A 21,815-nucleotide genomic window follows, 5' to 3' on the forward strand; every position below is an offset into this window, starting at 1 on the left:
CAAGGAGTCGAGCATGATGCCAAGGTTTCTGGCGTGGTCCATTGGGGTGCATCCCAGATCACTACGATTTCACACAGAGAATTACTCCACTTTTTAATCAGCAGCATGGGCTGAGGCCGCACTGGTAAAAACCAACGTCAAACGTAGTATTCAATTTGGCAAGAAATCAACATGTAAAGCAACACTGCTGGGTGATGTACTGCGTAACAGGTGGTCCTCACACAGCCACTCTCACACACTCACTCACTCAGCACTGATACGCGGTGCCACGGGTGGTTCTGAAGACGAGGACTTCTGTCTTCTCTGAGTTGAGCTTCAGGCAGCTGTTGCTCATCCAGGATGCGACGTCCTGCATTCCTTCCTGGAAGTTGAGTCTGGTGGTGGTGGGGTCCTTGGTGAGGCCATATGTAGTATACCTTTTTACAGGGTAGTCACATATACCACTTCTAAACCAATCACCCTTTCCTAGCATGTGTAGGAAGAGTGCGTACACTTTTACACTGCATTCCAGTGGAGAAGTGCCCAGAGTCCTTAGGTCAAGAAAATAGAATCAGCAAAAACCAGAAGGAAAAAAAGGAAAATGTTTTAGGAAAAACCCCTAAGAAGGGCCATGTCCAACAGCTATAATTCCTTCCTCTCAAGTTAATGTAACATCGCATAGAAAATTGCTTGCTGTAATGTTTTGCATCAATTCTTTGTAAATATGCCCCTAAATTCAGTTGCAATCTTGTGTGAATTTTCCACATGAAGCATACTATTCAATCATAATGCAACTGGCTGCTTAGCACAAGTCAAATAGTCCACATCATTTGTATGAATGTTACATGTTTTACACACGGAAAAAATTATATTCTGCCCACTTCTGCTTCTAGAGTTGGATCTGCAGTTGCAGCTGTTCTTGACGAGGGTTAGGTACCTGAGTGACAAATTAATGATAGCAACTCATAAAATGTGTTTCTGAACTCATAAATAGATTTACTTATTCTTCAAATCATGAAAATAAAGATGTTTACAGGACTGGTCATTGTACTTGTTCAATGACTGATCAAGCTGCTCAATGGAAAAACTCAAATTATCATCAGGCCCTAGGCGCAGCTTGTGCAGTAGTACTCCGCAGAATATCACGGAGTCACTAGAAAACTCTGTGAAATTCCATGGAGCTCCGTGGCAAACGGGGTCACTCATTGACCCTGTTCCCCCACACCCATCCTGCTAAACCCCTACCCCAACTCCCTTCCCCCTCCTGCTCCCCTCCCACTAAACCCCTGCCCCCCTCCCTCTCGCGGAGTAATGCCTGCTGGCCACAAGACTTACCTTCTCCTCCACTCCCAAAGCGGTGTCCTGCCTGCTTCTGCTGCAGTGGCTCCTCTCGCCTTCCTCTGCTCGGCTGCTCCCTTTCAATTAATTAACAGGAAGAACTGCAGTGCACATGGTGTACTGTGTGAAGGCATGCCTGACCCCAGGGTCAGGCATGCCTTCACCCTGTACCCCATGCACACTGCAGTTCTTCCTCCTGTTAATTAATTGAATAAGAGCAGCAGAAGGCGAGTGGAGCCACAGCAGCAGGAGCAGGCAGGACAGTGTAGGACTGGAGGAGAAGGTAAGTCTTGCGGCAAGAAGGCCTTACTACGCAGAAGGGAGAGGAGATGGGGGTTTAGTAGGAGGGGGAGGGAGGGGACTTCTAGCAAGCACATCCCCATCCTGGGTATGAGTAGAGGTCAAATGCAATACTAAGTGAACATTTAAGTTGGAAAATGGGGCAGGAGAATTCCTGAAACTGGTGGGGCTGAAAGGAGCAGGAGAAAGAACGGCTTGAGGAACTGTGTTCTGCATGTTAATCAAGTGTCAAGATTGTGGACAGTGTTTGTATCTGCTCTGTCTGCTAACATGAGGTTGCATGGATACTAGGAAACCACATCATTGTAAACAACCAAGCCCTTGACATAGGCTATAGTAGAGCATGTAAAGAGGTACATTAAAGCAAAAATGTCTGAGGATCAATAGACAGTGCGGTGGTCTTCAAACTGTGGGGCATGTCCCCTGAGGGGCAATAAGTCATCTGAAGGGGGCGTAAGTCCATGTCCCCCTGGTGGCATACAAGAGCACTAGGATGCTCTCACTCACAGTGTCCTTTGGAGTTTTGTTTAGCCTTGAGAGTAGACAGGACAAAAAAAAGAAAAGGCAAACTATGCATTTGCACTCCAGGCCGAAACTCTCCAGTGTGCAAATCAATACTTTGTAGAATTATTCTCTTGGGAAATGGCAACCCAGAGAATATGTCCTATGGATTAGACAGTAATATACCAGGAAATGCTTGTTTGGTACAACTTTCTATGTGTACTACTAGTTTAAGCGAGGAATACATCTCTGAACACAGGGGATTATGCATGAGATTTCATTGCAGTGCAGCGTAGCAAGGTACATTGCTGCACTACACTGTGTGACAGGGAAATGGCAGGAATGTGCCATATTTAAGGCTATATGGTGCATTCCTGTACATTCCCTTGAGCCCTTTTGACAGACTAGCACCCTCTCAGGCATCCTTGCACCATGGCATAAGGGTGTCTGTGTTACATGCAAGATTGTTTTTGCTCAGAAAGGGACACCTTCCTGAGCAAAAACAATCCTGGGAGGCAGATTCCTCTTTCTATGTGTGCTGGACACATAGAAAGATGTAGAAACAAGGAGAAATAGAGATAGTTCTCCTTGTTATGCCTCCCCTGAGAAGGTGTCAGATTTTGGTGCAGCCCCAGATTTACAAGTTCTTGTAAATCTAGAGATGCGTCAAAATCTATGGGAGTTGTATAGAAACACCCATGCAATGCGTGACATAACCCTCCCATATATAAGCCATATAGTTTTTTGTAAATTTGCCCAGTGTATTTACTACTGACAACTTATCAACTCATATTCAGTTAAATTCTTTTCATTAATTAAATAAAGCATATTACCATAAAGAAATGCAGGAACCCGATTTAAAGTAGCTACATAAGAGTACAGATATGTAGAATGAGTGGTTAGGTGGAGCTTTCATAGGGTTTATTATGCAAAGAGATGGACTGTCCAGCTCGATTGTCAGTATAGCATGATTAATTACCTGGTATTTAATCCTTAAGGTGACCCTTCATAGAGTACTTATGCATATTTGACATGCGAAGTCACTAACCTGTGATCACGGTCAGAAGAAAGGAACAGAGTTGTGTGGAATCCATGCCTTTACTTGGTTTCACACAGCTGGTGGAATATCAGCTTCTAAAAGAAATGAAGAACATTATTTTTGTCAATGAGGTCAAGAATTCATGCAGTGGCATCTTAGGGGGAAGTATTCCTCTACATTATATAAATATATATATATAGATATACATACATATATATTAACTGAAAAACCCATAGGTTTCAGGAACCAGTGAAATTCTCCCATTATAGTTAATTCCGCTAACTATAACTCGCGCCCCCGCAATGCACTACTGACGACGTCACATATTACATCACTTATGACATAGTCAGTGACATCACTGATGACATCACTGATGACATCTCAAATGACATCACTGAAGGGTGTGTGAATCAGCCAGTATTACGTGTCGGACTCACAGGAGAGCCTTAGAAATAAGGAATCGTCAAAGTATTAGTAATTTCAATCCAGATTCCCTGGATTCCGTTCTTCTTTTCTCACCGGTATTTTACCCAAAGTCCTCCACGTTATCAGCAAACGATGCCTCCAGGAAGATGAACTCCACCTTCATACATTACTTTGCTAGCCACACATACACATTCGAGGTTCCTGTAGTCCAGTGGAAAAGAGAGAAGGTGCGGGTGTAGAAATGTAAGGAACGCACTTTATTTACCTTCAAGTCCATTCCTAAGTAGAAAATATTCAGTTCGAGAACTGCAACACACAGACCAAGCAAACGAGCAACATACACATTACATAACATAAACAATCCACATCGGTCGACAAGTAGGACAAAGCATTGTTTAGAAGAATTTTGAAAGTACGAGACCAGAAAAATCTGAAAGATATGGGGCATGAAATGTCAAATAGGTTACTGAAGATTGCATCTAAAGAGACCATCACTGGATCTGAGGCACCATAAAGCACGTCCCAGCAGTAGAGACGTACACAATGCATCAGCTGCCTCCATGGTCTACTTGTATTCTACCGACATCTCTGCGAATCATCCTGCCATGCACATATGCACCACAGTGCTATGCAAGGAGGGAAGGGTATGTCTGCTGTGCAGCAGTCCTACAGGAAAACCTGACCACAGCATGTGAATGAAATGTGGAAATGCCCACAGCATGGAAGGTGAGCAGCACATTACAGCAAGGGCTGTTCAACACACACGCACATCACATTCTCAGCATTCTCAGCAGCACTAATAACACAAGTTAACACATTATAACTCTGCTTTTTTCTGCCCCCGGGACCTGGCCCACCCGGGGGTTTCACAATTAAATAAAGCGCGGGAGCCCACGCTTCGTTTTTAAAAATATTTTGGCTGAAATTCTCGCTAGGTGCGCGAATCTCGCTGATCTGTTTTTAAAAAAATGCTTTTTTTGGCCCTGGGGGTCCTTGTGGGACCTCATGAGAAGGCCTAGGGGATCAGGGTGTTTATACCCTGCCCCCTTTTCTTGTTTTTCACGTTTCTTTTTCTGTTTTCTTGTGCCTCAGTTCTACCGAGGCACAAGATGGCTGCCAACACTTCCTGGTTTGAAGTGTTGACAGCCAATTAGAATAAAGCTCGTGGTCGGGAGGGTCCGCGGATCCACAGTGCCTCTAGATATCACTATCTTTATTTCTTAATTTCTCAAAAACTACTAAACGGATTTACACCATTTTTAAAAAGGATGCTTTCTGAGCCAAACAGTACTTTTTTTCTAAATTTGGTGTAATTCCGTTCTGCAGGTTTTGCTATAACTGTGTCTAATCTTTCCTATAGGAAATTGATTTTTTGGCCTCTATTTTTTGATTTTCTCAGGAACTACTGAACGGATTTACACCATTTAAAAAAAAGGCGCTTTCTGAACCTTTTTGCAAAATTTAGTGTAATTCCAATTAGCAGTTCGGGCTGTAGCCGTGTCTAAAATTTCCTATGGGAAATAACATGGGGAAAATGGGTTTGGGACCCCCCTTTTTTCTCGGCCCCCGCTTGACGAATCACCCCCAAACTTTCAGGACAGGAGCTGACCGGAACGGGCCATTAGTTTAGAACATTTTGTAAAGATTCGTCAACTGGCGCCAAAATTATTGGGAATAGAATGTTACGATTTTCCTATGGATAATAGGTCCTAACTATAACTACCTACTGGCGACTACCAGTAGGTAATATACATATATATGTATATATTTAAAAAAATTGTGAATCATTTTTAGTTAGGAAAACTATATTCATTCTTTTTTTGTTTTTAAATATTATACAGGTCGCAAACCCTTCCCGCACCCTACACGATGGCTGAGTGCATTCTCGTAGCCATTTTGAAAATTCACGCTGGGGTTGCGACTTCCGCGTGATTTGTAAAGTATGAAATATCTTTAAATTAATTATAAATAAAAGTTTTACTTCAAGTGTTTGTCTAAATTTATTAATAAAAGTATTTTTAAAGTATTATTTTCAATATAATTTCGACTACAAATTATTCGATTATTTTTGGATTCGAAGGTTAGGAGGGATGGCCATTTTGCTCGATTTGTTTTGCAAGATATTTTGGTCTAGTCAGGTGGACACCCTCCTCCGGGTGAGGAACGGCTTGAGGATTCTATTCAAAAGGTGAGGAATCCACAGGCAGAAGTATCCATCAGATGAGCAAGTTACTTACCTTCGGTAACGCTTTTATTGGTGGATACAGTATCTGCCTGTGGATTCCTCACTGTCCCACCCGCCTCCCCGTTGTCTACCTGTTTCTACCAAACAGATGCTTTTACTGTTTGGCATGAATGTTTTTAATATGTCTTAATCATGCTTATGTATTAATAGTGAGTAATGCTTGATCTGATGCTATGCCTTTATTGGTTATGCATTTGTATATATATATATATATATATATATATATATGTATGTATACAGTGGCAAACCATCTATGTTTACAGTCAATGATTATGAGTTATTGAGTGATCTGCAGGATCTGCAGAGGGAAGGTGCATTGGACAATACTAGTACAATCATTTGCAGCGAGCATAGATTGAACATGCCTGGCTTGACAAGATTTAAACCGAAATCTATTTTCAATCCAATAATGTTGCACGACAACATCGACATTTACAATGAATTAGTGACAACGGAGTGGAAAGAATTACACATTTCAACGTTACAGGCGCAACGGAATAACCACAAACAAAACAACTTTTATGGCAGCCTCATGAAAAAATTGCAAAGTAATGATAATTTGATAATACGTCAATCAGACAAGGGAGGCAACGTTGTTCTCTGGCCAAGGAAAATGTACATGGACAAGGCTCTTCAACATCTAAATGACCGCCAATGCTATAGGCGGGGCGATTGGGAAATGGTAAAAATGGCATGGGACAATTTTAACTGCAAATTACTGTCATGGAAGAGTGCTGGGTTACTTTGTAATGATGAATTTAAATTTCTTAAAGCTAACCATCCAGTCATTCCTGCCTTTTATCTAATCCCAAAAATCCACAAAAATCCTGATAAACCTCCTGGCAGGCCTATAATCTCAGCTAAGAACAGCATGATGGAGAACGCATCTTGATACATTGATTTCTTTCTTCAAGAACATGTTAAAAGGTTACCCTCGTACTTGCAAGATACGGGGGATTTTCTTAGAAAGATCAATACTGTAGTTTGGCAAGATGACTACTTACTGATTACCCTCGATGTTACTGCTCTGTATACCAGCATACACCATATGGATGGGAGCAGAGCAATTGAACATTTTTTACAGACCAAAACGATTTATATGTTACAACATAACAAAATGCTGTATGATATGGTGATGACTTGTCTGAATAACAACTACTTTCTGTTTCAAAATCAAATATTTCAGCAGATGAGAGGAGTAGTGATGGGGGCTTGCTTCTCCCCCAGTTGCGCCTGTTTGCACATGGGACTGTGGGAGGAGCAGGTCCTCAGGGTGAAGTTCGGCAATGTTATGGATAACCACATCATAGCGTGGTACAGTTATATTGATGACCTTTTCCTTATTTGGAAGGGTTCTGAAACAGCAGCTAGCTCCTTTATTAAAGAGCTTAATGTTAACAGTCTCAATCTAGAGTTTACGTCACACATTAGTAGGGTCTCAGTAAATTTTCTTGATGTAGAAGTGTATATTAACAATAACCAAATGCATACCAGACTACACCGTAAATCTACAGCAGGCAATACGGTGCTGCATGCTTCCAGCCACCACCCGGGTCATCTGATACGCAGCATCCCAAATGGAGAGATGCTGCGTATCAGACGTATCTGCAGCATGGATGGTGACTGCAGCAAAGCACAACATGAAAGTAAATCAAGATTTTTGGCTAGAGGGTATCATACGAATATGCTAGATGCTGCAATCAAAAGAGCCAACACCATCTCACGTGATACTGCACTCTGCGGTAAAAGCAGTCCCAATGGCCAACCCATAAAACCCAGAGGCATCTCGGATTCTCCGAGATTGATCACTACATATAGCCGCCAACACAATAAACTCTGTATGATCTTGAACAGGCATTGGGCAGTTGTTCAGGGTGATGTAGTCATCGGAGACACTCTCCCCAAGGCTCCTGTGTTAACTTTTCGCAGAGCACGATCAATGAGTGACATGCTTGTCAAGAGTAGCCCTGAAATCAGGCCTAATAGCACTTGGCTACAATCAACTAAAGGATTTATTAAATGTGCCTCTTGTAAATCTTGTAAGTTTGGCAAGAACAAAACCTCATACAAAACTCCATTCAATGATGTCCCCGTAACCATCTCCAAAAAACTGACCTGTAAGACTGATTTTGCTATCTATGTGCTGGAGTGCACATGTGGCCTGCAATACATTGGTAGCACCAAATTGCAGGTGCACAAACGTGTACTCCAGCACATGAGAGCTATCAGCAATCAGGACGCAACTTACCCTGTTGCCCGACATTTTAAAGAGACTCATGATAGCTGTCTGGAACATCTGCGCTTTTATGTGGTGGATGCGGTTCCCCCACTTTGCCGTGGAGGTAACCGTGAAGCCTTGCTTAGAAGACTTGAAACCAAATACATTATTGAATTTGATTCTAAAATCCCGAGCGGTCTTAATTCAAGTGAGGAGTTTTTGAACTTGGCTCTGAATAATCTATAAACGTATCAATTAATCTTTTTGTCTTATTCGCGGCCCCATGATATTATCATCTTAGCCTATAATATTAAATTTAAACTTCTTTTTTCCTTGTTGAACTGGACCTTTTTTGGTCAGTTAGAAGGCTTAGCTTAGTGGCTGTTAGTTTATGTAATTTCATTAAATATATTAAAAAAATCTTTTTTAACATTAGGAAATTAGTAAGGTCTGTTGTCCACATTTTCACTTCTTCTTCTTCTTCTTTCATTTTTTATCAACTGTGACCAATGATATGTGTTTTATGAGGGCAGATTAGTAGGAAATAGCAAATTAACAGTGGCCAGTGACACTAGATAATAAGAAATTCTCCTCTCTTAGATTGACTGTTATAACCCTCAGAGACGTGTGCTGATAATCATCCAGGGTCGTTTTTTTTTTTAAAATGTCAGCGCGGTTAAGAGGTCTTGTGCATTGTTTCATCAAGGAGATGATGGTAAACATTTATTGAGAGTGGAATGCAGATGATTATTGCACTAATATTATTGTGTTTTAATGTCTTACATTTGGGTTGTAATTCTATAGGTTACACAACCAATGGCAATTTAGTATATTTTGATTTCGACAACCGAGTTAAGTATGCATTTTGTATCTCGATAATGTCCACCAAAGCCATATGTTACATATAACAACACTGTTCTAGTCCCACTGGAGGCCTGAATCAATTGTACTGTAATTTCAAGCTTTGCACAATGCCAAAAATTTGCACTGTTGCATGATTTGCACAAAATTAACATTATGTTTTTATGCATTGACCTTATTTAACAACAAGTTGCGGAATTGTGGCCTATTGTCCAGAGGGAAATATCGTATACACTTGAGCGCCCACTGGGGGCCTAATTAATTGTACTGAAATTTCAAGCTGCTATATATGCCAAAAATTTGCACTATTGCGTGATTTGCACAAAAATACACTTCAGCTTTTTGCATTGATCGTTCTTAACAATAAGTTGTTGACTTGTGGCCTCTTGACCAGATCATATATCGTATATACTTGAGTATGATTTATCTAAGTCACCGCTATGTATTTCCGAGAATAGAGAAATATATGTATATATTTATTTTCACATGTTTGCCATTGTTTACATCATGCCGTGTTACAATTTGAGTATTTTTTCCATTTCTATTGGCCTCTCAATCATGTGATGTTCACCTTGTTCGTTTCACTTTAAATCCACTGGCTTTTTGCTTTAGCGTCATGTGATAAAGGCCTTTCTGAGGCCGAAACGCGTCATGGCGGTGTTTGGGATTCCTATGGAACAATAAATATTTTGCACAGCAGTTTGGGTCCGTCTTCGTCCTTCCTGTCAACCGGATGTATGAGGCGAAGTTCTTTGGATATTTATATATATAGTTAGTATACTATATATTATTGTGAAAATGTGTCGGTCCACCTGTTTACCTAGGTGGCATGGTAAAAATAGGTGGAACTGACGTCAGCATGCCGACGAGGTCCTCTTATGGCTCCTATAACGTCATACAGTGTCGCGAGCGGAGCCGTGCTACTATGACATCGTCATCGACGTGGGAGAGCTAGGAAAGAATTTCCACGAAATGCTGGTGCAGGGGATATTCATCTAAGTGTTCAGGCTAGTCCTTTGGGAGCATCTGTTTTTGTTGCCAGTCCAGAAACAGAAACCAGTGATCCGAGGGCAGAGGCCCTGTAGATGGCACACGAAGTGGGGAGCGAAGTGACAAGCACCACCACCCACAGAAAAGGTAACAAGGGCACTGAATAACACAGGATCTTCTCTTTGTATCTGGCAGGAACAACAATGATAAAATGCCCTAGTTCCAAAATGTAGAATTAGTGCTACAACGGTCTTCAAGAGGACCTGCGATGGATGCCGCTTCTGCCTTCCGTACACTGGAGGTGGCACATGGGTCACGCAGTACAGTCATACTGCGGTGGGACGCACACTTGTTGACCTCTCATGGCACTGCTCCACACTTCGGGGACAACGCTTTCCATTAGCTGTGTTTTCTGATGACGTGTCACGCAGAATCCCTTTAGATCCAAACAGACTCTTCAACTCTCTCAACGGAAGTGAAACCAGGCCACGCGGACACTTTCACAATACAACAGCTGGGAATGCACTTTCGTAAAAAAAACACATTCCTTCCTACTAATTTATCTATAAACGAACAGGGACCAGCTCCTATCGGTAAACAGCCGTTACAATGACTTTTTTATTTCACAATACCATTACAACGCATGCATTACCACGCATGGGTTGCACATCGCAAAGTCATTACTATACATTTTTTTAGAACGCATGGTCATTTATGTATGGTATGTATGGTAAATGACCATGAGTTCTAAAAAAATGTAGACGATCCACATCGTTGTAAGGAAACAGAGGCTGTTCCATTTCCTCACAACGACTTGCACCACCCCTCAGAGACGACATGAAGCAGGAACCATGAGGAGAGAGGAACCACGAGGAGTGAGAGGTAAGGGGGATTAGGCATGGGGTGATGGTTACTTTTCTAGGGTTTAGGGTAGTGCAGTGGTGTTTGGGTAGTGTAGGGGGTCATGCTGAGGGTAGTGTTTTAGGGTTTGGGGTAGTGCAGTGGTGTTTGTGTAGTATAGGGGGTCATGCTGGGGGTAGTGTTTTAGGGTTTAGGGTAGTGCAGTGGTGTTTGTGTAGTGTAGGGGGTTGTGCTTGGGTAGATTTAGGGTTTAGGATAGTGCAGTGGTGTTTGTGAAGTGTAGGGGGTCGTGCTGGGGGTAGTGTTTTAGGGTTTAGGGCAGTTCAGAGGTGTTTGAGTAGTGTTGGGGTCGTGCTGGGGCTAGTGTTTAAGGGTTTAGGGCAGAGCAGTGGTGTTTGTGTAGTGTAAGGAGTAGTGTTTTAGGGTTTAGGGCAGTGCAGTGGTGTTTGGGTATTGTAGGGGGTTGTGCTGGTGGTAGTGTTTTAGCATTTAGTATAGTGCAGTGGCGTTTGGGTAGTGTAAGGGGTCATGCTGCGGGTAGATTTAGGGATTAGGGTAGGGCAGTTGTGTTTATGTAGTGCAGGGGGTCACGCTGGGGTAGTGTTTCAGAGTTTAGGGTAGTTCAGTGGTGTTTGGGTAGTTGAGGGAGTCATGCTGGGTGTAGTGTTTTAGGGTTTATGGTAGTGCAGTGGTGTTTGGGTAGTGTAGGGGGTCGTGCTGAGGGTAGATTTAGGGTTTAGGGTAGTGCAGTGGTGTTTGGGTAGTGTAGGGGGTTGTGCTTGGGGTAAATTTAGGGTTTAGGGTAGTGCAGTGGTGTTTGGGTAGTGTAGGGGATCGTGCTGAGGTAGATTTATGGTTTAGGGTAGTGCAGTGAAGTTTGGGTAGTGTAGGGAGTCGTGCAGGGGGAAGTGTTTTAGGGTTTAGGGTAGTGCAGTTGTGTTTGGGTAGTGTAGGGGGTCATGTTGGGTGTAGTGGTTTAGGGTGTAGGGTAGTGCAGTGGTGTTTGGGTAGTGTAGGGGGTACTGCTCGGGATAGTATTTTAAGGTTTAGGGTAACGCAGTGGTGTTTGGGTAGTGTATGGGTACTGCTTGGAGTAGTGTTTTAGGGATTAGGGTAGTGCAGTGGTGTTTGTGTAGTTTAGGGGGTCGGGCTGGGAGTAGTATTTTAGGGTTTAGGGTAGTGCAGCGGTGTTTGTGTAGTGTAGGGGGTCGTGCTTTAGGATTTAGGGTAGTGCAGTGGGTTATGGGTAGTGTAAGGGGTCGTGCTGGGGTCGTGTTTTAGGGTGTAGGCTATTGCAGTGGTGTTTGGGTAGTGTAGGGGGTCATGCTGGGGTAGTGTTTTAGGGTTTAGGGTAGTACAATGGTGTTTGGGTAGTGTAGGGGTTATGCTGGGGTAGTGTTTTATGGTTTAGGGCAGTGCAGTGCCATTTGGGTAGTGTAGGGGGTCGTGCTGTGGGTGGTATTTTAGGGTTTAGGGCAGTGCAGTGGTGTTTGGGCAGTGTAGGGGGTGGTGCTGGGGGTGGTGTTTCAGGGTTTAGGGCAGTGCAGTGGTGTTCAGGCAGAGTAGGTTGGTCGTGCTGAGGGTGGTGTTTCAGGGTTTAGGGCGGTGCAGTGGTGTTCGGGCAATGTAGGGGGTAGTGCTGGGGGTGTTGTTTTAGAGTTTAGGGCAGTGCAGTGGTATTCAGGCAGTGTAGGGTGTCGTGCTGGGGGTGGTGTTTCAGGCAGTGTAGGAGGTCATGCTGGGATGGTGTTTCAGGGTTTACGGCAGTGCAGTGGTGTTCAGGCAGTATAGGGGATCGTTCTGGGGGTGGTGTTTCAGGGTTTAGGGCAGTGGTGTTTGGGCAGTGTAGGGGGTCTTGCTGGGGGTGCTTTTTCAAGGTTTAGGCAGTGCAATGGTGTTCCGGCAGAGTAGGGGGTCTTGCTGGGGGTGGTGTTTCAGTTTTAGTGCAGTGTAGTGGTGGTCGAACAGCAAAACACACAAGATTATGGACGGAATGTTGCACATTGGCAAAACATTCTCCCCCAGTCACAGATCTGGATTTAGTCCATCGTAATTTTGCTCACCAAGCCACCCCAGTTCAGACATGGCCATATGCAAATCAGTCTTGACCCTGTGCCTCATGGGAACAGTCCAAAACCAAAGGAAATGATGGACGGAGTGTTGAACATTGCAAGCACTCACCCCCAGTCAACTGATCTGGGTTTAATTCATCACCGTTCTTTAGCCCACTCTGCCACCCCAGTCCAGACATGGCCATATGCAAATCAGTCTGACCCTGTGCCTTATGGGAACAGTCCAGCCCGAACTGCCAAGCCATGTCTTCCCTGGACCGTAAACAAGTTTCCTAGGACCTGTTTCTGGCATTTCAGCCGTCTTCAGCCAGGCTTGCTTGAATCCAGTGGCAAAGTGAGCAAGGGACTCACGTCTGAGCATACACTGCCAACTTAAGGCAAACAAAGCAAAACCAAAGGAAATGATGGACGGAGTGTTGAACATTGCAAGCACTCACCCCCAGTCAACTGATCTGGGTTTAATCCATCACCGTTCTTTAGCCCACTCTGCCACCCCAGTTCAGACATTCCCATATGCAAATCAGTCTGACCCTGTGCCTCATGGGAACAGTCCAGCCCGAACTGCCAAGCCATGTCTTCCCTGGACCGGAAACAAGCTTCCTAGGACCGGTTTCTGGCATTTCAGCCGTCTTCAGCCAGGCTTGCTTGAATCCAGTGGCAAAGTGAGCAAGGGACTCACGTCTGAGCATCCCTGCCAACTTATAGCGAACAAAGGAAAACCAAAGGAAATGATGGACGGAGTGTTGAACATTGCAAGTACTCACCCCCAGTCAACTGACCTGGGTTTAATTCATCACCGTTCTTTAGCCCACTCTGCCACCCCAGTTCAAACATGGCCATATGCAAATCAGTCTGACCCTGGGACTCATGGGAACAGTCCAGCACAAAATGCCAAGCCATGTCTTCCCTGGACCGGAAACAAGCTTCCTAGGACCGGTTTCTAGCATTTCGGCCGTCTTCAGCCAGGTTTGCTTGAATCCAGTGGCAAAGTGAGCAAGGGACTCACGTCTGAGCATACCCTGCCAACTTATGGCGAACAAAGCGAAACCAAAGGAAATGATGGACGGAGTGTTGAACATTGCAAGCACTCACCCCCAGTCAACTGATCTGGGTTTAATCCATCACCGTTCTTTAGCCCAATCTGCCACCCAAGTTCAGACCTGGCCATATGCAAATCAGTCTGAACCTGTGCCTCGTGGGAACAGTCCAGCCCGAACTGCCAAGCCATGTCTTTCCTGGACCGGAAACAAGCTTCCTAGCACCGGTTTCTGGCATTTTAGCCGTCTTCAGCCAGGCTATCTTGAATCCAGAGGCAAAGTGAGCAAGGGACTCACGTCTGAGCATACCCTGCCAACTTATGGCGAACAAAGCAAAACCAAAGGAAATGATGGACGGAGTGTTGAACATTGCAAGCACTCACCCCCAGTCAACTGATCTGTGTTTAATCCATCACCGTTCTTTAGCCCACTCTGCCACCCCAGTTCAGACATGGCCATATGCAAATCAGTCTTGACCCTGTGCCTCATGGGAACAGTCCAACCCGAACTGCCAAGCCATGTCTTCCCTATTCCGGAATCAAGCATACTAGGACTGGTTTCCGGGTTTCACCCCTCTTCAGCCAGGATAGCTTGAGTCCAGTGGCGTAGTGAGGAAGGGACCCACATCTGGGCATAACCTTCCCACATAGGGCGAACAGCAAAACACACAAGATGATGGACGGAATGTTGCACATTGGCAAAACATTCACCCCCATTCACAGATCTGGGTTTAATCCATCGTTATTTTGCTCACCACGCCACCCCAGTTCAGACATGGCCATATGCAAATCAGTCTTGACCCTGTGCCTTGTGGGAACAGTCCAACCCGAACTGCCAAGCCATGACTTCCCTGGACCGGAATCAAGCATCCTAGGACCGGTTTCAGGGTTTCACCCCTCTTCAGCCAGGATAGCTTGACTTCAGTGGCGTAGTGGTGTTCGGGCGGTGTAGGTTGATCGTGCTGGGGTGGTGTTTCAGGGTTCAGGGCAGAGCAGTGGTGTTCAGGCAGTGTAGGGGGACGTACTGGGGGTGGTGTTTCAGGGTTTAGGGCAGAGCAGTGGTTTTCGGGCAGTGTAGGGGGTCGGGCTGGGGGTGATGTTTCAGGGTTTAGAGCAGTGCAGTGGTGTTCGGGCAGTGTAGGGGGTCGTGCAGAGGTGGTGTTTCAGGGTTTAGAGCAGTAGTGTTTGGGCAGTGTAGGGGGTCTCTCTGGGGGTGGTGTTTCATGGTTTAGGGCAGTGCAGTGGTGTTTGGGCTGTGTAGGGGGTCTTGCTGGGGGTGCTTTTTCAGGGTTTAGGGCAGTGGTGTTTGGACAGTGTAGGGGGTCTTGCTGGGAGTGCTTTTTTAGGGTTAGGGCAGTGCAGTGGTGTTCCGGCAGTGTAGGTGGTTTTGCTTGGGGTGGTGTTTCAGTTTTAGGACAGTGCAGTGGTGGTCGGGCAGTGTAGGTTGGTCGTGCTGGGTTGGTGTTTCAGGGTTTAGGGCAGAGCAGTGGTGTTCCGGCAGCGTAGGGGGATGTGCTGGGGGTGGTGTTTCAGGGTTTAAGGCAGAGCAGTGGTTTTCGGGCAGTGTAGGGGGTTGTGCTGGGGGTGGTGTTTCAGGGTTTAGAGCAGTGCAGTTGTGTTCGGGCAGTGTAGGGGGTCGTGCAGGGATGGTGTTTCAGGGTTTAGTGCAGTAGTGTTTGGGCAGTATAGGGGGTCTTGCTGAGGGTGGTGTTTCAGGGTTTAGGGCAGTGCAGTGGTGTTTGGGCAGTGTAGGGGTCTTGCTGTGGGTGGTTTTTCAGGGTTTAGGGCAGTGCAGTGGTATTCGGGCAGTGTAGGGGGTCGGGTTGGGGCTGGTGTTTCAGGGTTTAGGGCAGTGCAGTTGTGTTCGGGCAGAGTAGGGGGTCATGCTGGGGCTGGTGTTTCAGGGTTTAGGGCAGTGCAGTAGTGTTTGGGCAGAGTAGGGGGTCGTGCCGAGGCAGGTGTTTCATGGTTTAGGGCAGTGAAATGTTGTTCAGGCACTGTAGGGGGTCGTGCCAGGGCTGGTGTTTCATGGTTTAGGGCAGTGAAGTAGTGTTCGGGCAGTGTAGGGCGCCGTGCCGGGGGGTGGTGTTTCAGGATTTAGGGCAGTGCAGTGGTTTTCAGGCAGTGTAGGGGGTCGTGCTGGGGGTGGTGTTTCAGGGTTTAGGGCAGTGTAGTGGTATTCGGGCAGTGTAGGGGGTCGTGCTGGGGGTGGTGTTTAAGGGTTTATGGCAGTTCAGTGGTGTTCGGGCAGTGTAGGTGTTCGTGCTGTGGTGGTGTTTCAGGGTATAGGGCAGAGCAGTGGTGTTCGAGCAGTGTAGGAAGACGTGCTGGGGTGGTGTTTCAGGTTTTAGGGCAGTGCAGTGGTGTTCAGTCAGTGTAGGGGCGGTGCTGTGGGTGGTGTTTCAAGGTTTAGGGCAGTGGTGTTTGGGCAGTGTAGGAGGTCTTGCTGGGGTTTGTGTTTCAGGGTTTTGGGCAGTGCAGTGGTGTTTGGGCAGTGTAGGGGTCTTGCTGGCGGTGGTGTTTCAGTTTTAGGGCAGTGCAGTGGTGTTCGGGCAGAGTAGGTGGTCGTGCTGGGGGTGGTGTTTCAGCGTTTAGGGCAGTGTAGGGGGTCTTGCTCGGGCTGATGTTTCAGGGTTTAGGGCAGTGCAGTGGTATTCGGGCAGTGTAGGGGTTCTTGCAGGGGTTGATGTTTCGGTATTAGAGCAATGCAGAGGTGTTCGGGCAGTGTAGGGGGTCGTGCTGGGGGTGGTGTTTCAGGGTTTAGGGCAGTGGTGTTTGGGCAGTGTAGGGGTCTTGCTGGGGGTGCTTTTTCAGGGATTAGGGCAGTGCAGTGGTGTTCGGGCAGTGTAGGGGGTCTTGCTGGGGGTGGTGTTTCAGTTTTAGGGCAGTGCAGTGGTGGTCGGGCAGTGTAGGTTGGTCGTGCTGGGGTGGTGTTTCATGGTTTAGGACAGAGCATTGGTGTTCGGGCTTTGTAGGGTGGACGTGCTGGGGGTGGTGTTTCAGGGTTTAGGGCAGAGCAGTGGTGTTCGGGCAGTGTAGGGGTTCATGCTGGGGGTGATGTTTCAGGGTTTAGAGCAGATCAGTGGTGTTCGGGCAGTGTAGGGGGTCGTGCAGGGGGTGGTGTTTCAGGGTTTAGTGCAGTAGTGTTTGAGCAGGGTAGGGGGTCTTACTTGGGGTGGTGTTTCAGGGTTTAGGGCAGTGCAGTGGTGTTTGGGCAGTGAAGGGGGTTTTGCTGGTGGTGGTGTTTCAGGGTTTAGGGCAGTGCAATGGTGTTCGGGCAGTAAACGGGGTCATGCGGGGGCTGGTGTTTCAGGGTTTAGGGCAGTGCAGTGCAGTTTGGGCAGTGTAGGGGGTCATGCCGGTGTTGGTGTTTCAGGGTTTAGGGAAGTGCAATTATGTTCGGGCAGAGTTGGAGGTTGTGCCGGGGCTGGTGTTTCAAGGTTTAGCGCAGTGCAGTGGTGTTTGGGAAAAGTAGGGCGTCGTGCCGGGGCTGGTGTTTCATGGTTTAGGGCAGTGTGGTGTTGTTTGGGCAGTGTAGGGGGCCGTGCCAGGGCGGGTGTTTCATGGTTTAGGGCAGTGCATTGGTGTTCGGGCAGTGTAGGGTGTCGTGCCAGGGGTGGAGTTTCATGGTTTAGGGCAGTGCAGTTGTGTTCGGGCAGTTTAGGGTGTCATGCCAGGGGTGGTGTTTCAGGGTTTAGTGCAGTCCAGTGGTGTTCGGGCAGTGTAGGGGGTTGTGCTGGGGGTGAAGTTTTAGGGTTTAGGGCAGTGCAGTGGTGTTCGGGCAGTGTAGGGGTTTGGGCTTGGGGGTGGTGTTTCAGGGTTTAGGGCAGTTTAGTGGTTTTCGGGTAGTGTAGGGGTCATGCTGGGGGTGGTGTTTCAGGGTTTATGGCAGTGCTGTGGTGTTCGGACAGTGTAGGTGGTTGTGCTGGGGTGGTATTTCAGGGTTTAGGGTAGAGCAGTGGTGTTTGAGCAGTGTAGGGGACGTGTTGGGGTGGTGTTTCAGGGTTTAGGGCAGTGCAGTGGTGTTCAGGCAGTGTAGGGGGTCGTGCTGTGGGTGGTGTTTCAGGGTTTAGGGCAGTGGTGTTCGGGTAGTGCAGGGGTCTTGCTGGGGTTTGTGTTTCAGGGTTTTGGGCAGTGCAGTGGTGTTTGGGCAGTATAGTGGGTGTTGCTGGGTGTGTTGTTTCAGTTTTAGGGCAGTGCAGTGGTGTTCGGGCAGTTCAGGGGGTCATGCTGGGGGTGGGGTTTCAGGGCTTAGGGCAGTGATGTTCGAGCAGTGTAGGGGGTGTTGCTGGGGGTGGTGTTTCAGGGTTTAAGGCAGTGCAGTGTTATTCGGGCAGTGTAGGGGGTCTTGCTGGGGTGGTGTTTCAGTTTTAGGGCAGTGCAGTGGTGTTCGGGCAGTGTAGGTTGGTCGTGCTGGGGTGGTGTTTCAGGGTTTAGGGCAGAGCAGTTGTGTTCGGGAAGTGTAGGGGGACATGCCGGGGGTGGTGTTTCAGGGTTTAGGGCAGAGCAGTGGTGTTAGGGCAGTGTAGGGGGTTGTGCAGGGGGTGGTGTTTCATGGTTTAGGGCAGTGCAGTGGTGTTCAGGCACTGTAGGGGGTCGTGCTGGGGCTGGTGTTTCATGGTTTAGGGCAGTGCAGTGGTGTTCAGGCAGTGTAGGTTGGTCGTGCTGGGGTGGTGTTTCAGGATTTAGGGCAGAGCAGTGGTTTTCGGGAAGTGTAGGTGGACATGCCAGGGGTGGTGTTTCAGGGTTTAGGGCAGAGCAGTGGTGTTTGGGCAGTGTAGGGGGTCATACGGGGGCTGGTGTTTCAGGGTTTAGAGCAGTACAGTGGAGTTCGGGCAGTATAGGGGTTCATGCAGGGGGTGGTGTTTCATGGTTTCGGGCAGTGCAGTGGTGTTCGGGCAGTGTAGGGGGTCGTGCTGGGGCTGGTGTTTCAGGGTTTAGAGCAGTGCAGTGGTGTTCGGGCAGTGTAGGGGGTCGTGCAGGGGGTTGTGTTTCAGGGTTTCGAGCAGTGCAGTGGTGTTCAGGCAGTGTAGGGGGTCTTGATGGGGGTGGTGTTCCAGGGTTTAGGGCAGTGCAGTGTTGTTCGGGGAGTGTAGGGGGTCGTGCAGGGGGTGGTGTTTCAGGGTTTAGGGCAGTGCAGAGCTGTTCGGGAAGTGTAGGATGTCTTGGTAGGGGTGGTGTTTCAGGGTTTAGTGCAGTGGTTTTTGGGCAGTGTAGGGGGTCTTGCTGCGGCTGGTGTTTCAGGGTTTAAGACAGTGCAGTGGTTTTCAGGCAGTGTAGGGGGTCTTGCTGGGGCTGGTGTTTCAGTGTTTAGGGCAGTGCAGTGGTGTTCAGGCAGAGTAGGGGGTCGTGCTGGGGCTGGTGTTTCAGGGTTTAGGGCAATGCAGTGGTGTTTGGTCAGTGTAGGGGGTCGTGCTGGGGGTAGTGTTTCAGGATTTAAGGCATCGCAGTGTTTTTCGGGCAGTGTTGGGGGGCTTGCTGGGTGTTTTGTTTCAGGGTTTAGGGCAGAGCACAGGTGTTCGGGCAGTGTAGGGGTCGTGCTGGGGGTGGTGTTTCAGGGTTTAGGGTAGAGCAGTGGTTTTTGGGCAGTGTAGAGGTCATGCTGGGGTGGTGTTTCAGGGTTTAGGACAGAGCAGTGGTGTTTGGGCAGTGTAGGGGACGTGCTGGGGGAAAGTGTTTTAGGGTTTAGGGCAGTGCAGCGGTGTTCGGACAGTGTAGGGGGTCGTGCAGGGGGTGGTGTTTCAGGGTTTAGTGCAGTGGTGTTCGGACAGTGTAAGTCGTCTTGCTGGGGGTGGCGTTTCAGTGTTTAGGGCAGTGCAGTGATGATCGGGCCGTGTAGGGGTCTCGCTGGGGGTGGTGTTTCAGGGGTTAGGGCAGTGCAGTGGTGTTTGGGCAGTGTAGGGGGTCATGCTGGGGCTGGTGTTTCAGGGTTTAGGGCAGTGCAGGGGTGTTTGGGAAGTGTAGGGGTTCATGCTGGGACTGATGTTTCAGGGTTTAGGGCAGTGCAGTGGTGCTCTGGCAGGATAGGGGGCCTTGCTGGAGCTGGTGTTTCAGGGTTTAGGGCAGTGCAGTGGTGTTCGGGCAGTGTAGGGGGTCGTGCTGGGGATGGTGTTTTAGGGTTTAGGGCAGTGGTGTTCGGGCAGTGTAGGGTGATGTGCTGGGGGTGGTGTTTTAGGGTTTAGGGCAGTGCAGTGGTTTTTGGGCAGTGTAGGGGGTCTTGCTGCGGCTGGTGTTTCAGGGTTTAAGACAGTGCAGTGGTTTTCAGGCAGTGTAGGGGGTCTTGCTGGGGCTGGTGTTTCAGTGTTTAGGGCAGTGCAGTGGTGTTAGGGCAGAATAGGGGGTCTTGCTAGGGCTGGTGTTTCAGGGTTTAGGGCAGTGCAGGGGTGTTCGGTCATTGTAGGGGGTTGTTAGGGGGGTGGTGTTTCAGGGTTTGGGGCAGTGCAGTGGTGTTCGGGCAGCGCAGGGGGTCGTGCTGGGGGTAGTGTTTCAGGATTTAAGGCATTGTAGTGTTTTTCAGGCAGTGTAGGGGGGCTTGCTGGGGGTTTTGTATCAGGGTTTAGGGCAGAGCACTGCTGTTCGGGCAGTGTAGGGGTCGTGCTGGGGCTGGTGTTTCAGGGTTTAGGGCAATGCAGTGGTGTTTGGTCAGTGTAGGGGGTCGTGCTGGGGGTAGTGTTTCAGGATTTAAGGCATCGCAGTGTTTTTCGGGCAGTGTTGGGGGGCTTGCTGGGTGTTTTGTTTCAGGGTTTAGGGCAGAGCACAGGTGTTCGGGCAGTGTAGGGGTCGTGCTGGGGGTGGTGTTTCAGGGTTTAGGGTAGAGCAGTGGTTTTTGGGCAGTGTAGAGGTCATGCTGGGGTGGTGTTTCAGGGTTTAGGACAGAGCAGTGGTGTTTGGGCAGTGTAGGGGACGTGCTGGGGGAAAGTGTTTTAGGGTTTAGGGCAGTGCAGCGGTGTTCGGACAGTGTAGGGGGTCGTGCAGGGGGTGGTGTTTCAGGGTTTAGTGCAGTGGTGTTCGGACAGTGTAAGTCGTCTTGCTGGGGGTGGCGTTTCAGTGTTTAGGGCAGTGCAGTGATGATCGGGCCGTGTAGGGGTCTCGCTGGGGGTGGTGTTTCAGGGGTTAGGGCAGTGCAGTGGTGTTTGGGCAGTGTAGGGGGTCATGCTGGGGCTGGTGTTTCAGGGTTTAGGGCAGTGCAGGGGTGTTTGGGAAGTGTAGGGGTTCATGCTGGGACTGATGTTTCAGGGTTTAGGGCAGTGCAGTGGTGCTCTGGCAGGATAGGGGGCCTTGCTGGAGCTGGTGTTTCAGGGTTTAGGGCAGTGCAGTGGTGTTCGGGCAGTGTAGGGGGTCGTGCTGGGGATGGTGTTTTAGGGTTTAGGGCAGTGGTGTTCGGGCAGTGTAGGGTGATGTGCTGGGGGTGGTGTTTTAGGGTTTAGGGCAGTGCAGTGGTTTTTGGGCAGTGTAGGGGGTCTTGCTGCGGCTGGTGTTTCAGGGTTTAAGACAGTGCAGTGGTTTTCAGGCAGTGTAGGGGGTCTTGCTGGGGCTGGTGTTTCAGTGTTTAGGGCAGTGCAGTGGTGTTAGGGCAGAATAGGGGGTCTTGCTAGGGCTGGTGTTTCAGGGTTTAGGGCAGTGCAGGGGTGTTCGGTCATTGTAGGGGGTTGTGAGGGGGGTGGTGTTTCAGGGTTTGGGGCAGTGCAGTGGTGTTCGGGCAGCGCAGGGGGTCGTGCTGGGGGTAGTGTTTCAGGATTTAAGGCATTGTAGTGTTTTTCAGGCAGTGTAGGGGGGCTTGCTGGGGGTTTTGTATCAGGGTTTAGGGCAGAGCACTGCTGTTCGGGCAGTGTAGGGGTCGTGCTGGGGGTGGTGTTTCAGGGTTTAGGGTAGAGCAGTGGTTTTTGGGCAGTGTTGGGGTCGTGCTAGGGGTGGTGTTTCACGGTTTAGGGTACAGCAGTGGTGTTCGG

General features: G+C 48.2%; 2 protein-coding genes across 15 annotated transcripts in view; one reads left to right on the forward strand and one right to left on the reverse strand.

Annotated features, from left to right (window-relative positions):
- LOC146863756 (uncharacterized) overlaps positions 1 to 21,815 on the forward strand; it is a 458,228-nt gene that overhangs the window by 124,606 nt on the left and 311,807 nt on the right. The gene's annotated exons all lie outside the window — the stretch shown is intronic.
- LOC146863757 (uncharacterized) overlaps positions 1 to 21,815 on the reverse strand; it is a 240,416-nt gene that overhangs the window by 17,199 nt on the left and 201,402 nt on the right. For all 7 annotated transcript variants that reach the window (XM_085627906.1, XM_085627907.1, XM_085627917.1 and 4 more), the window contains one exon: positions 3,167 to 3,252. In XM_085627906.1, coding sequence (XP_085484032.1) covers positions 3,167 to 3,212 — 46 coding nt within the window. In that variant the 5' untranslated portion in view covers positions 3,213 to 3,252. The remainder of the gene's footprint in view (positions 1 to 3,166; positions 3,253 to 21,815) is intronic.

The sequence above is a fragment of the Triturus cristatus genome, chromosome 2_1, assembly GCF_964204655.1.
Source record: "Triturus cristatus chromosome 2_1, aTriCri1.1, whole genome shotgun sequence".
NCBI classification, from domain to species: domain Eukaryota; kingdom Metazoa; phylum Chordata; class Amphibia; order Caudata; family Salamandridae; genus Triturus; species Triturus cristatus.